General features: G+C 35.1%; 1 protein-coding gene across 1 annotated transcript; it reads left to right on the forward strand.

Annotated features, from left to right (window-relative positions):
• Nucleotides 1-7,795: 7,795 nt before the first annotated feature.
• On the forward strand, nucleotides 7,796-9,187 carry LOC105785001 (uncharacterized). Its single transcript, XM_052634850.1, has 3 exons — nucleotides 7,796-7,852; nucleotides 7,895-8,504; nucleotides 8,607-9,187. Exons 1-3 carry the CDS (start codon nucleotides 7,796-7,798, stop codon nucleotides 9,185-9,187), a joined length of 1,248 nt encoding a protein of 415 aa, XP_052490810.1.
• Nucleotides 9,188-15,232: the final 6,045 nt, after the last annotated feature.

Genomic DNA, 15,232 nt, shown 5'->3' on the forward strand with positions numbered 1-15,232 from the left:
TCTTCATTGCTTAAAAAAAACACTTCTGACTCCAAAAGCACTTTTGAAAGAAAAGTCATGAAGAACAATGCTTTTATTGAAATTTTAGCTTTTCAGAAGTGCTTTTCAAAAATACTTCTGAAAATGAGCTGAAAAGGAGAAGCTAAAAATTTTTGCTTTTCTTCTTTCAAAAGCACTTTTGGTGCTTAATTACTTTTTCACCCCTTCAATAACATAGTATTTTTCTTTTTTTTCTTGGTGGTTAATTACAATTGTGTTAAAATTATTAATTAAAAATAAAAAAAATATTTTTTAAAATACTAATTATAAATATTTAAATATTTAAAATATAGTTTATATATTCTAATTAAATTTTATAAATAATTAATATTTATTGCTTAAAAATATTTACAATTTATATTTTATATATTAAAATATTAACAACAAGTTATAATAATTTTTTATATTATTACTAAAATATAATAATATTAACTAATTTAAATATTATTTAAATGCATATTTATTACTTGATAATAACATGTCTAAAATGGCTTAAATTTTAAACTAAACTTTTCAAAAGTACTTCTCAAAAGCACTTTTCAAAAGTAATGAAGAACTGACCCTGAATCATGGATCAATGCACCGCAACAATGGAAACCGATTTCAAAAATTATTTTCTGGAAAATAATCATTTTGGGACTGTTAGTAGTGTCGGTGTTGAAGTTATGTCTTCGTTTGCATCCTCTGTATCCCCTCTTTGACTTTAAGGTTTTTTTATTAAGAAGAATTCATCAAACCGTGGTGATGCTATTAAGGAGGGTTGTTGATGATCTGGGTTGCTTTTCTTTTCTTTTTTGCGATGATCATATATTCCGCTAAGTGTTACTAAAACATGCATACAGTTGAAAAATGCAAATATGATATTGCTTATTAACCATCCTTAAGATCAGATTTTTCTACTTCTCCCTTGTATGTGAGATCAATAGTAAAAGGTTTCAACAACACTACGATTTTCAATTATAAATAGGAATGGCTCGTTATTAAATATGGAGGGTGAAATTTTTAGATTATTTAAAATTATGATTAAATAGATAAAATGTGTATGCGTGTTAAGGACTAAATATATAGTTATGTCAATTTAAAAAAGACCACATTATTATTTTCGTTAATAGTTTAATGGAGGTGATCAAAACATAAATAGATGATAATGTTAGTGATGAAAATAAAATTTTTATAGTCTAGTGACCAAAATAGAAACAACTAATAGTTAGGTGACTAATTGTATAGATTACCCAAATAATTTTAGTAATTGACAAATAGAAATTTTAAGTGAATAATAGATTGTGCCTGAAGTTAGTTACAATTAAGACGCGAAATCGATTACTACTTAAGCGTATATCATACCCTTAAAGGGTTATAGGTAGTAATAGAATTTGTATTAAAATAAATAAAATTTTATTTTAATGAATAAAATTTCTTAATGATCAAGTAATAAGAAATATAAATAAATAATAAAGTTTAACCTTTAGAAATTAAAAGCATAGGAAAGACGTCAAAGAAAAGAAATTTCGATAAATATCATTTAATGTAACAATTGCTTTTTAGCGTTGGATGAAATAGTAGTTTTAGGGTCCTAAATCCGACAAGTAAGTTTGTAAATGTTATTATTTAATATTTACGAGTCAAATATAGTATTAAAATAAATTTTTGAAATGACAATTTGTGCTAATTGAACGAATAATTAGGTTCAAGTGGTATGACCCTTAAGTCAAGTAGTTTTAGAAAATGAGGTATCGAGATCTTGTTTCTATAAACCGAGTCGTAAATATTTTATTAAATATTTACGGAGTATTATTAAAGTTGTATTAAAGTTTCGTTAAGAATTTTTAACGTTTAAATAGTTAGTTAAATAAAAAGAATTAAATCGTAAAAGGTGTAAAATCTAGTCACTATTGAATTATATGGTTAAATGGTTTAATCATTAAGAAGGAGAACTTATATGGTAATTGGACCATATTATTTGTAAATGGACGGTTAAAGGTATTTTAATTTGTTAAATTATAAGATTAAAGTTGTAAACTAATAAAGATAAGTTAAAAGATAAGAAACAAAACATAGTATCATCTTCCAAATGGGGTCACCACCGAAAATTGAAAAAGGAAATCACCATTGAAGAAGCTTGTAGGGTTCGGTCAAAGTTCCCTTTGCATGTAAGTTCAATTTGAGCTTATTTCTTGTAATTTTTATATTTTTGAGATCGTTGTAACTAGGTCTAGTTAACCCGTAGCATCGTTTTTGAATCTGCCAAAGGTTTTAGATATTGCCATTGATGAATCGTTGTTATTTTGAAAGTTAAATGATGAAATGGAAGTTTTAGCTGTTGATTAGAATTAATTTATTAAGTGATTTTTTGTTAGTTTTTAGTTAAAGGATTAAATCGATTAAATATTAGAATTGATAGAGAATATTTGAGAATTTAGAATAAATGTAGGCTGCATGTGAAAGAGTAAAAATTCGGTTGGCTTGATAAGTTATAAAATTCTGTTAAATGTGGAGTTTTGGATTTAGGGACTAAATTGCATAAAAGCTAAAATATTAGGGGTAATTTTGTAAATTTCCTAATAATAAGTGTTATAAGTTAAATTGATTATTCTAAGTTATTGTATGGTTTAATTGAGTGAAACATTATTATTTAGATCACAAAAAAAACCAAACGGATCAAAATCGAGGAAAAGTTGTGGTTGGATTAGTCGTCGACTTTGTTGTTACAACTATATTTGTTAAGGTAAGTTCGTATATGGATAGAAATTATTATTTTCCATTTTGGATGAAGGTAAATAATTATTTATATTATGGTTAAATTGATTGATAAAGATGTGTAGATTGTAAATTGTAAGTTTCTTGAAAATAAATTATTGTTCTTTGGTAAATGGTACAAATACATGTGAAATTTTATATGTTATTATAGTATTTTAAATATTGAAATTAAATTCATATGAAAGTGATTAATAGACGGTGACAATCCTTGTGATGGCACATTGACAGCATGAATATATATATTGATATCCTATTATCTGTACGGAAACGATGAAGTGCCATTGATTGATAAATTTGTATAAAGGTAATGGATTACATAAATGCCCGGTTGAATGTAGCAACCACTAGGATTTGCACGCTTGTACGGGATTTGCACTTCAGTTAGTATGCTTGCACCTCGGTGCCTCTGTATACACTTCGGTGCCCTTGTTTGCACTACGGTGCCCTTGTTTTCACATTTATGCCCCTGTCTGCACTTCGGTGCTCCTGTTATACATCTATGATGCCTCTGGTGTGGTGTAGTTACCCAAGTATCCGAGTCAAGTTACTAGTTTATCGTGCTAAATGTTAATATAATTTACAAAATTATTTATGTGCTTAAAGGCTAATGTACAGTCAAGATATTAGAAAGTGTTAAATGTTCAATAAACTAATTGATCATATGTGAGTATAATTATATTGATGATTATATGGTTAAAGATAGATATTTATATACATATACGAATGAGTTTAGTTTGAATTATTATAGTACCGGAAGCATACAATGAACCATTTTCAATACTAATCCTATAAGTGCTTCATAAATGATTAACATGCATGATCAATTTATTTGTTTAGTTTTTACATTGTTTAGTGAAAGTAAGTGATTTCGGGATGATATGTTTATGTTAAAGTTGAAACGAAAGATGAATTACAGATTGATTATAAGTTAAGTGTGTAACTGTTATGGTAAGAAGAAATGCTTAAGTGAAATGGCTATATGAAATGCTTATAAGGAAATATATCTATGTATGTATATGCAAGACTACACCAATTATCCATGAGAGGTGCAGTAAATAGAAAACGAAAGTTAGCTTATGATATAATGAAAATTTTGCTTAGTTGCTTATTCTAATATGTTCAATAGTTAAGTTGCCTTTATACGAACTTGATAAGCATTATTGCTTACGTTAGTTGTTTTCTTTTCCTATATATCATCGAAAGGCTCGATCGGTTGGAATCTCGTTGGAGCACCATCACACTATTCATTCATTATTTTGATAGTTTTTTACTACTTTGGTTATGGTTATAAGTGGCATGTATAGGGTTGAATGTTTATTTGATATGTTGTGCATGGTTCTTTTGAATTTTGGGAAGAAAATGAATGAACTTATGATGTTAAATTGATTTTAGGATTAATGTTTGAAATAGGGTGCCTATGAATGGTAATTTGGTTAGAAGCTTTAGGTTGATTGTTTTAACATGTTTAAAAGTGTATTAAGAGTGTTTTGATCATAGGATTGTATGTGTTATTGGTGTACTTTGTTGGGAAAGATTTGGTATTGAATTGATTTGAATTAGGGGTTAAATGGTGAGTAGAAGGCCTAGGGCACGAGCTATCACACGGCTGTGTGAGGCACACGACCGTGTGTCATCTAAGGTTTTCTTAGGGTTCAAGTCAATGAGTTACACGGCCTGACACATGGGCGTGTGACATGACCATGTGACCCTACTCAGTGAGATACATGGGTTGAGACACGATCGTGTGTCCCTTGTTCGAATGTTACACAGCCTAGCGCTTTGTCACACGGCCTGGCCACACGGTTGTGTGACCCATGTTTTCCAATTTTTTTAACTTTTTCTTGGATTTTTTGTTTTGTTTCAAATTAGCCCCGAATTGCTTCTAAGCTATTTTTAGGGCCTCGAAGGCTCGATTTAGGGAAAAAAGTATATGAATGAATGCTTTATAAAATGTTTAGTTATTTAAATGTTATGATGTTGTATGATATACGGTTGATTGGTAATACTCCATAACTCTAATATGGCAATAGAGACGGGTTAGGGGTGTTATATTTAGTGGTATTATAGCTACGGTTTAATTGGTTCTCAGACTGAACGTAGCGTATATATAGTTTAGAAATACATGTCATTATATAAACTGTGATAGTGTGATGTCTTCTGACTCTGATGGGATTTGTTTAACATATAGATAAAAGATGTCTTCCAACCGAGCTAATTCCGATGATGTTGAAAGCGATATTCAAGTCTTTGATTAAAAGGTTTCTAATGATGAGCAGAAATTTATGAAGGTTAGAGTAAAGGTTCTTAATGTTTGTATTAATAATGAATGTTATGTTTCATGTGTATATATGAAGATTAAATATTTTGGCTTTACGACCTCCACCCCCTTCATTCTCAAAGTATTATATAATGGAATATTCACAAGATTTATGTTGATTAAGCCTGCAAAAGAGTAGTCGAAGAGTTTAACAGATGAATGAGTAATAATATGGGCAGAGTTGAGAGTTGGTTAGCAAATATAAAGAATTCTAGATGAGATATAAGATTTTTCTGAAGATTATTTGGGATGCATAACATCACTGTTAAAAGAAAAAGTTATTTACTAGTAATCGACTTTAACTGCTATAGTATCTAAGGAATATGTTAACCGAAATTTCTCCTGGATTAATTACTTTAGTGAAACAGAATAATGTGAGATCATCGATGACTTTAGTAGTTAGTGGGGTAATGTTCGAATTGTAAATATGTCTGAATGCAACCATGATGGGTGAGTATCTTACAATGATCTCCTCTAGGTATTTGATTAAATGCTAAAGTTACATGTTTTATGTAATTAAATTGGTTAATTTATGAAGTGCACCACTAATTTTTCCATGTTTTTATTGAATTTTGTGCAGGAATGCAATTTTAGGCTAAATAGAAGAAAAAGGAAACAATTGGGCCAAATTAAAGAAAGAAGCAAAGAAGGAGGGCCAAAGTAGAATTTTTTCAATATTAATTAGCTGAAAATTTTGTTGACTTAGTGGGGGAGATTATTTTGGGATATTTTTTTGTCATGGAATATTTTTTCCTTGAATTTCTAGACTAGTTGGCTCCTAAATTAGTAAATCCTCTAGTATAAATAGAGCATGTATTGTTCATCAATTCATCAATCAAAAAAAATATTTAGCTTTTATCTTTCAATTCTCTCCTTTCTCATGTAGCATTGTTTCTTTAGCTTCTTTGCCTTCAATTTATTCCTAGCAGCAACCAACTTTAAATCATTTGCAATTCATTTTTCAAATTCCCTTTTCAACCACTCACTTTAATATATTCCAACCCCCCATACTCAATCACATCACCCATCTTTTCACCCTTTCTACCTTATTTATCAAATACCAACATGTCCAAACCTTAGCCAACTAAACCCATTTTCACTTTTAGGTAAAATTAGCCTCGTCAAAACCGTGAGTTACTGAACCCGAGCCATTTAACTCCTAAAATTCGGTACTTATTACTTCTCGGATTAAGAGTATGATTTTGTCACCATAAAGTCGATCAACACTAAGTCAAAAAGACGCTGTTCGATTTGGTGTGATTAGACGTCAGATTGGAATTCAAAAGAACGTTTCTAATCGGTTTTCAGGAACACATTGGCGTGCCAAGTGGAGGCTGCTGTTTGGTTCCGTCAAGGGAAGTAGTAAACGGATTTAAATGTCCCACGCGGTTGAGGGCATTGGTTCGAGCTAGGCTCTTCTAGAACGCAAAGCTACCAGAGTTCTAAATCACGAACATTTCGTGGTTGTTCGATCGGTAAGAATTAGCTATTGGACGTTCCATAACTAATTTACACAAGGAAGAGTTGGTGTCCGAGGCGTCCTTGGTAGCTATAACTAGCTTATTGGAAAAGAGGAGTTCATCCAATTTCGAGGATCGGTTCAAAGACGAGGAAAATTCGCGCCTAAAGCTGAGCTCATTCTAATTAATTTTTCTTAATATTTATTTCACAGTTATTATTATTCTATTTTCAACTTTTACTTTTGACATTATTTTTCTATTAATTTCAGGTTTTCAAATTTTTATCCCCCCAAACGTCTTGGGCACGACAGCTGCCCCGACATAAATCTGGTCAAACGAGCAACAATTTACAAGAAAAACGGTCTACGAGGATCGACCCTACTCTCTATACTGCATAATTTGCAACTTAAGGCGTAGGTTTATATTGGTGGATTCGACACCCATCAGTTTTGGCGCTGTTGCCAGGGACTGGCAACACTTACAAATTGTTTAAATTATCTTCATGACCATATCTTCATCCAGAGATCTCGAATACGACCCAGAGATCGAAAAATCAGCACGAGCACGACGTAAAGAGACGGAAGTTCTTAAGCGTGTAGCAGCAATTGAACGTGGAAAACAAGTCGAAGTGGTTGATCCTGAGACCGAACCACCTCCTTCAACAAAAGAAGTAGAAGACAACCTCGGTGAACCAGAAAGGATGGCAAACCGAACCATTCATCAACTAGCTGCTGCTCCCAACGAACAAACACCGTTATGCATCAACTATCCAGCCGGAGAAACCCCGTTCGAGTTGAAGTCAGGCCTGATTCACCTTTTGCCCACTTTTCGAGGCTTGAAGAACGAAAATCCACATACCCACTTGAGAGAATTCCACATGGTCTGCTCAAGCATGAAACCACAGGGAGTAACCGAAGATGAAATTAAACTTCGGGCCTTTCCTTTTTTTTTAGTTGATACAGCAAGAGAATGGTTATTTTACTTACCCCCCGGTTCAATTACAACATAGGATGACTTATCTCGTGTTTTTCTTGACAGGTTTTTCCCAGCATCGCGAGCAGCTGAACTTAGGAGAGACATAGTGGGAATTCGCCAAATGGAAAGTGAATCGCTCTATGACTATTGGGAGTGATACAAGAAACTGTGTGCAAGTTGTCCTCAACACGGTTTGACCGAGCAATCACTTCTTCAATATTTCTACAAGGGTTTGCTCCCTATGGAAATGGAGATGATTGACGCTGCTAGTGGAGGGGCGCTTGTCAATATGACTCCTCAAAGGGTAAGAGAACTGATATCCACCATGGCGGCAAATTCTCAATAGTATCGACCGAATTTAGAACCCACAAGACGGGTTAATGGGGTAAACATTTCATCCTTGGAAGATAAATTGGATAAGCTCACTAATATTGTCCAATCTATGCTTACAGAAAAGAAGAATCAGACCCAACTGTGTGGGATTTGTACTACATCTGAACATCCGACGGATTTGTGCCCAATCCTTAACGAAAATTCAACGGCACATGTTGACGCTGTCGGAGGTTTTCCAGGACCTCCACAAAGACACTATGATCCTTTCTCCAACACGTACAATCCCGGGTGGAAGGATCATCCCAACTTGAATTACGGAGCTAATCCCCGATATAATCCGGCATACCAACCGAGACCTTTGCAACCATCGCAACTGCCACCCAAGCCGAGCACATCTCTAGAAGCTATTATGGAGAGACTTGCCGTCGATGCTGCGAAATACCAACAAAGGACAGACGCATCAATACAAGAGTTAACTAATCAAGTTAGTAAACTCTCGATGGCAGTTAACCGTTTGGAGTCTCAAGGTAAATTACCTTCCCAGATGGAGCCGAATCCTCGACAGAATGCGAGTACAATAACTCTTCGTAGCGGAAAAATTCTGGAACCAGTTCCCGACAAAAGTTATGGGCAAGACAACGAATGGGACAAGCAAATCTCTGATCCAAAAGCCAGACCGGAATCAGAAATTTAGAAACCAGTTGTGATTCCACCTCCTTTTCCAGGAAGACTTGCGAAGGATAAGAAAGAAAAGGAGGAAAAAGAAATCCTCGAAACGTTCAGGAAGGTTGAGGTGAATATCCCTTTGCTCGACGCTATCAAACAAATCCCTCGCTATGCAAAATTTCTCAAGGAATTGTGTACTAGCAAGAGGAGGTTACTAGGTAACGAAAGAGTAAATGTAGGAGAAAATGTCTCCGCAGTACTGCAAAAGAAAGTTCCGCCCAAATACAAGGACCAAGGTATGTTCGCTATTTCCTGTGAGATAGGTAATGTAGGCATTAAGAAAGCCATGTGTGATTTAGGGGCTTCCATTAATGTTATGCCTTATCCTATATATAAGTTGATTAACGCGGGTCCTCTGAAAAAGACAAGAGTGATAATCCAGTTGGCGGACAGGTCAGTCGTCTATCCCGAAGGGTTACTTGAAGACGTCCTTGTTAAAGTTAACGAATTAGTTTTCCCTGCAGATTTCTACATTATTAATATGGAGGACGATAACTCAACTAATTCATCTGACATTTTGCTTGGAAGGTCGTTTGGCAAATCGCAAGTGCAAAAATTGACGTTCGGAGCGGAACACTGACAATGGAGTTTGACGGCGAAATCGTGAAATTCAATGTCTACGAAGCGATAGGGCATCCTAACTCACTATCAAATATCTCTAGCATTGATATTATAGATTGTTTAACTCAAACTTATTCTGAATATCATGATTTTGATGAGTTAGAAACTATCCTTTACAGAAGCATTGACATGGATGTTTTAAGACACCTCGACGAATTATCAATTATAAAAGATCCGTTGCGAGAAATTGTCAAACACTTAGAGACTCAACCATCGTCGACGAATCGAGGTAACCAATTTGAACTATTACCTTCCCAAACTAAAATGTTGCCTTCGATTTTGCAGCCACCAACCTTGGAGCTTAAAGCATTACCAGACCATCTCAAGTACGTCTTTTTGGGAGAGAAAGACACTTTACCGGTGATAGTGTCAAACAAACTAACCAAAGACGAGGAGGAAAGTCTAGTTCAAGTTCTGAGGGATTATAAGGAGGCTATTGGTTGGACAATATCCGACATAAAAGGGCTAAGTCCATCCACATGTATGCACAGAATTTCCATTGAAGATAACACGAAACCAAAAAGAGATGCTCAGAGGCGCCTTAATCCACCCATGATGGAGGTAGTGAAGAAGGAAATCCAGAAATTGTTGGATGCTAGAATGATATACCCGATCTCCGACAGTGATTGGGTTAGCCCAGTTCATGTCGTGCCCAAGAAAACTGGTGTGACAGTGGTGAAAAATTCGTCTGGAGAGGTAGTTCCTACCCGAGTCCAGAATGGATGGAGGGTTTGCATCGATTACAGGAAGTTGAACGCAGCTACCCGAAAAGACCATTTTCCACTTCCTTTCATCGATCAAATGCTCGAGCGATTAGCTGGTAAGACTCATTATTGTTGTCTCGATGGATATTCAGGATTTTTCCAAATTCCGGTGGCGCCTGAAGATCAAGACAAAACAAATTTCACGTGTCCTTTTGGAACGTTTGCGTATAGACAAATGCCGTTTGGACTCTGTAATGCTCCAGCCACTTTCCAGAGATGCATGGTAAGCATATTCTCCGATTACGTCGAGAAAATCATTGAAGTCTTCATGGATGACTTCACGGTGTACGGTAACTCTTTTAATGAATGTCTCAGTAATCTTGCTAAGATATTACAAAGATGCCTAGAATTTAATCTTGTTTTAAATTATGAAAAATGCCATTTCATGGTTGACAAAGGATTAATTTTAGGTCATATAGTTTCCTTAGAAGGTATTGAGGTCGATAAAGCAAAAACGGATATTATTAACTCATTACCTTACCCCACATCTGTGAGGGAAATTCGTTCGTTTCTTGGACATGCAGGATTTTACAGACGATTCATAAAAGACTTCTCGAAGATCGCGCAACCGCTCTGCAGTCTGTTACAGAAAGATAAAGAATTTAAATTTGAGCAGACTTGTAAAGATGCATTTGACATACTGAAGCAGAAATTGGTCTCCGCTCCCATAGTGCAACCACCGAATTGGAACTTCCCATTTGAAATGATGTGTGATGCAAGTGATCAAAGTATGGGAGCTGTTCTTGGGCAAAGAATAGGGAAAGAGCCTCATGTTATCTACTACGCTTCGAAAACTTTGGATGCTGCCCAAAGCAATTACACAACCACTGAGAAAGAATTTTTAGCTGTTGTGTTTGCTTTAGGTAAATTTAGATCTTACCTGTTGGGAACTAAAGTGATTATTTTTTCTGATCATGCAGCTTTGAAATATTTGATAGGGAAGAAGGAGGCAAAACCTCGACTAATTAGGTGGATTCTACTTATGCAAGAATTTGATTTTGAAATCCGAGATAAGAAGGGATGCGAAAACTTAGTAGCTGACCATCTGAGTCGGTTACCAGTTCCAACAGATGACACACCATTGAAAGACAACTTCCCAGATGAAAACCTGTTTTCAGCAAATGCGGTTCATCCTTGGTACACAGACATAGTAAACTATCTCGTCACAGGTACTATACCTTCAGAATTACCAAGGTCCAGAAAAGATAAGATTAAAAAGGATGCTCGATATTACATTTGGGACGATCCTTACCTATGGAAGCATTGCTCCGATCAAGTAATTCGACGGTGTGTAGCAGAAACAGAGGTACAATCTATCTTAACTTTTTGTCATTCTTATGCATGTGGAGGACACTTTAGACCCAAACACACCGCACATAAAATTCTTGAGTGTGGACTATTTTGGCCAAACATATTTCGTGATGCTTTCTTATTCTGCAAAACCTGTGAAAGATGCCAAAAAGTCGGTAACCTTATTCGACGAAGTGAGATGCCCCTTACTCCTATCCATATTTGTGAAATTTTCGATGTGTGGGGCATCAATTTTATGGGTCCTTTTATTTCTTCTTTCGGTAATTTTTATATACTCTTAGCTGTTGATTACGTTTCTAAGTGGATAGAGGCAAAGGCTACTCGCAATGATAATGCTAAAACTGTGGTTGACTTTCTTAAAAGTTCTATCTTTTCCAGGTATGGCACCCCACGAGCATTAATCAGCGACAGAGGAACTCATTTCTGCAATAAACTCGTAAGTGCACTTATGGAAAAATATGGAGTGACTCAACGAATTGCCACTGCCTACCATCCACAAACAAACGGACAAGCTGAAGTGTCAAATCGAGAAATTAAGTCCATATTGGAGAAGACTATTAAACCTAACAGAAAGGATTGGAGCTTGAGACTAAATGACGCACTTTGGGCTTATAGGAGCTTACAAGGGACCAATAGGCATGTCACCTTATCGACTTATTTTTGGTAAACCGTGCCATCTCCCGGTCGAATTAGAGCATAAAGCATTTTGGGCAGTTAAGCAGTGTAATATGGAAATGGAGACCGCAGGAAGAACTCGAAAGTTGGACATTCAGGAACTCGAGGAAATTAGAAACGATGCATATGAAAATGCTCGAGTTTATAAAGAAAAGACGAAGGCGTTCCACGATAAGATGTTCACTAAGAAGCAGTTTTCAATAGGACAAAAAGTTCTCTTATACGACTCTACCTTAAAAATTTTTGCGGGTAAGCTTCGATCCAAATGGATAGGTTCATTTACTATCACTAATTTATTTTCAAATGGTGCAGTGGAAATTCAAAGCGAAGAAACCCGAAAGTGCTTTATGGTGAATGGTCAACGATTGAAACCCTTCTACGAGAATTTTCAAACGCACACGATTGAGGAGCTTGGTCTCGAGGAGCCCGAAAATTGAATAACAGGTCGTCGAGCTAACGACGTTAAACAAAGCGCTGTTGGGAGGCAACCCAAATTTTCTTTTCCTTTATGCAAATAAAACTTTTGGTAAAATGGAAAATGAAAAATGCATGTCGAGGATTAGTTCTGTCTAAGGAAAGACTTGGTACTTAAGTATGTCCATTGTGACTCACCTCTCTTTCCTGGGAACTTACTTGGCGCATTTATCACGACTATTTTACCAAATCTCGTAATCTTGGTTTTTAATAATTTATTTCTCGAGTTTATAGCTTAGCTAATAAATTTGAAAAAAATTAATTTTCCTATTATTATTATTATTTATTTTTACTGTTTTATTTTATTTTCATTTTTATCTTTGCAGGAAAATATTCCAAGACAAAATTAAATTCCACATGTCAACCCACAAAATTCTTTTTTCAGTTAAGGCCCACTCTACCTACGAGATCGCCCTCCACGACGTTGAAATACATAGGGAGTTTCTTTTTCTCTTTCTCCTACTTATCTTTACTTTTATTCTTTAAATTACATTGGGACAATGTAAAATAAGTAGGGGGAGGGAAACATAAATTGATTCTAATTTGCTTATCTGTCATCGCTATTTTTGCATGTTTTTGGTAAAAGGTAAATTTTTCTTTTAATTGGGATGGTACACTTATGGTTTGACCGATTTAGCTATTTAATTCTTTACACATGAAACTTTTCAATAACCTAGACTTAGCGGGTAAGAAATTTTTGGAAATTATGAGTTTGCTTGATTGCCTACCTTTTATCATAAGTTCTTGCCTTTCAAGAAAAAAATAATAATAATACTCCTCTGATACGAATGTTAAGAGTGAACAATTGGGGTTGTGCATCGGGCTGAGTAACCGGAACGTGGTGCTTGGGTTGTCATCACATCTCGCGTAAAAAGGTTCGTGTGACTGTCCAATTTATTTGCACTCACTCCGCTAACAGGTTATCATGAGTAGGGCGAAATAACCCGCTTAGAGACGTCCGAATTGATTAACCGGAACATGGTGCTTGGGTTGTCATCATGTCTCGCGTCAAAAAATTTGATAATGTCCTAAGTACAAAAATAAGTAAATAATATAATAAATGAAAGGTAAGCCTATCAAGATCTCATAAATTCTGAAATATATTTACTTACTTATTAGGCTAGGTTATTTGAGATGTTAATGTGCTAGGATTAAATTGTTGAATTGTGCAATCTATGAGGGTCAAGTCCTATTTTGGAGGAAAATTTTCCTTTTGCAGAAACATACAAAATGCTCGAGGACTAGCATAAGCTAAGTAGGGGGATTTGATTAAATGCTAAAGTTACATGTTTTATGTAATTAAATTGGTTAATTTATGAAGTGCGCACCACTAATTTTTCCATGTTTTTATTGAATTTTGTGCAGGAATGCAATTTTGGGCTAAATAGAAGAAAAAGGAAACAATTGGGCCAAATTAAAGAAAGAAGCAAAGAAGGAAGCAAAGAAGGAGGGCCAAAGTAGAATTTTTCCAATATTAATTAGCTGAAAATTTTGTTGACTTAGTGGGGGAGATTATTTTGGGATATTTTTTTGTCATGGAATATTTTTTTCCTTGAATTTCTAGACTAGTTGGCTCCTAAATTAGTAAATCCTCTAGTATAAATAGAGCATGTATTGTTCATCAATTCATCAATCAAAAAAAAATATTTAGCTTTTATCTTTCAATTCTCTCCTTTCTCACGTAGCATTGTTTCTTTAGCTTCTTTGCCTTCAATTTATTCCTAGCAGCAACCAACTTTAAATCATTTGCAATTCATTTTTCAAATTCCCTTTTCAACCACTCACTTTAATATATTCCAACCCCCCATACTCAATCACATCACCCATCTTTTCACCCTTTCTACCTTATTTATCAAATACCAACATGTCCCAAACCTTAGCCAACTAAACCCATTTTCAGCTTTAGGCCGAAATTAGCCTCGTGAAAACCCGTGAGTTACGAACCCGAGCCATTTACTCCTAAAATTCCAGTACTTATTACTTCTCCGGATTAAGAGTATGATTTTGTCAGCTCATAAAGTCAGATCAACACTAAGTCAAAAAAGACGTCGTTCGATTTGGTGTGATTAGACGTACAGTTGGAATTCCGAAAAGAACGTTTCTAATCGGTTTTCAGGAACACATTGGCGTGCCAAGTGGAGGCATTGTTTGGTTCCGTCAAGGAAGTAGTAAACGGATTTAAATGTCCCACGCGATTGAGGGCATTGGTTCGAGCTAGGCTCTTCTAGAACGCAAAGCTACCGGAGTTCTAAATCACGAACATTTCGTGGTTGTTCGATCGGTAAGAATTAGCTATTGGACGTTCCATAACTAATTTACACAAGGAAGAGTTGGTGTCCGAGGCGTCCTTGGTAGCTATAACTAGCTTATTGGAAAAGAGGAGTTCATCCAATTTGAGGATCGGTTCAAAGACGAGGAAAATTCGCGCCTAAAGTGAGCTCATTCTAATTAATTTTTCTTAATATTTATTTCACGCTTATTATTATTCTATTTTCAACTTTTACTTTTGACATTATTTTTCATTAATTTCGTGTTTTCAAATTTTATCCCCCAAACGTCTTGGGCACGACAATTTGCCTCGACATAAATCGTCAAACGAGCAACAATTTACAGTAAACCAGTCTCTGAGGGATCGACCCTACTCTCTATACTGCATAATTTGCAACTTAAGGCGTAGGTTTATATTGGTGGATTCGACACCCATCAGTATTTTATGTTTTAATGGCATATGCGATTGTATTATCTCCAGATGTGGTTCTTATCATGTGGGGATGCTGGCT

This window comes from Gossypium raimondii, chromosome 8, assembly GCF_025698545.1.
Source record: "Gossypium raimondii isolate GPD5lz chromosome 8, ASM2569854v1, whole genome shotgun sequence".
Taxonomy (NCBI): Eukaryota; Viridiplantae; Streptophyta; class Magnoliopsida; order Malvales; family Malvaceae; genus Gossypium; species Gossypium raimondii.

What these genes read in the sequence shown, in the direction of transcription:
- LOC105785001 (XM_052634850.1), top strand. Translation starts at nt 7,796, where the DNA reads ATGGAGATGATTGACGCTGCTAGTGGAGGGGCGCTTGTCAATATGACT. An exon ending in TCAATATGACTCCTCAAAGG is followed by an intron (nt 7,853 to 7,894) that starts GTAAGAGAACTG and finishes AATTCTCAATAG; the next exon opens with TATCGACCGAATTTAGAACC. An exon ending in GGAACCAGTTCCCGACAAAA is followed by an intron (nt 8,505 to 8,606) that starts GTTATGGGCAAG and finishes CTCCTTTTCCAG; the next exon opens with GAAGACTTGCGAAGGATAAG.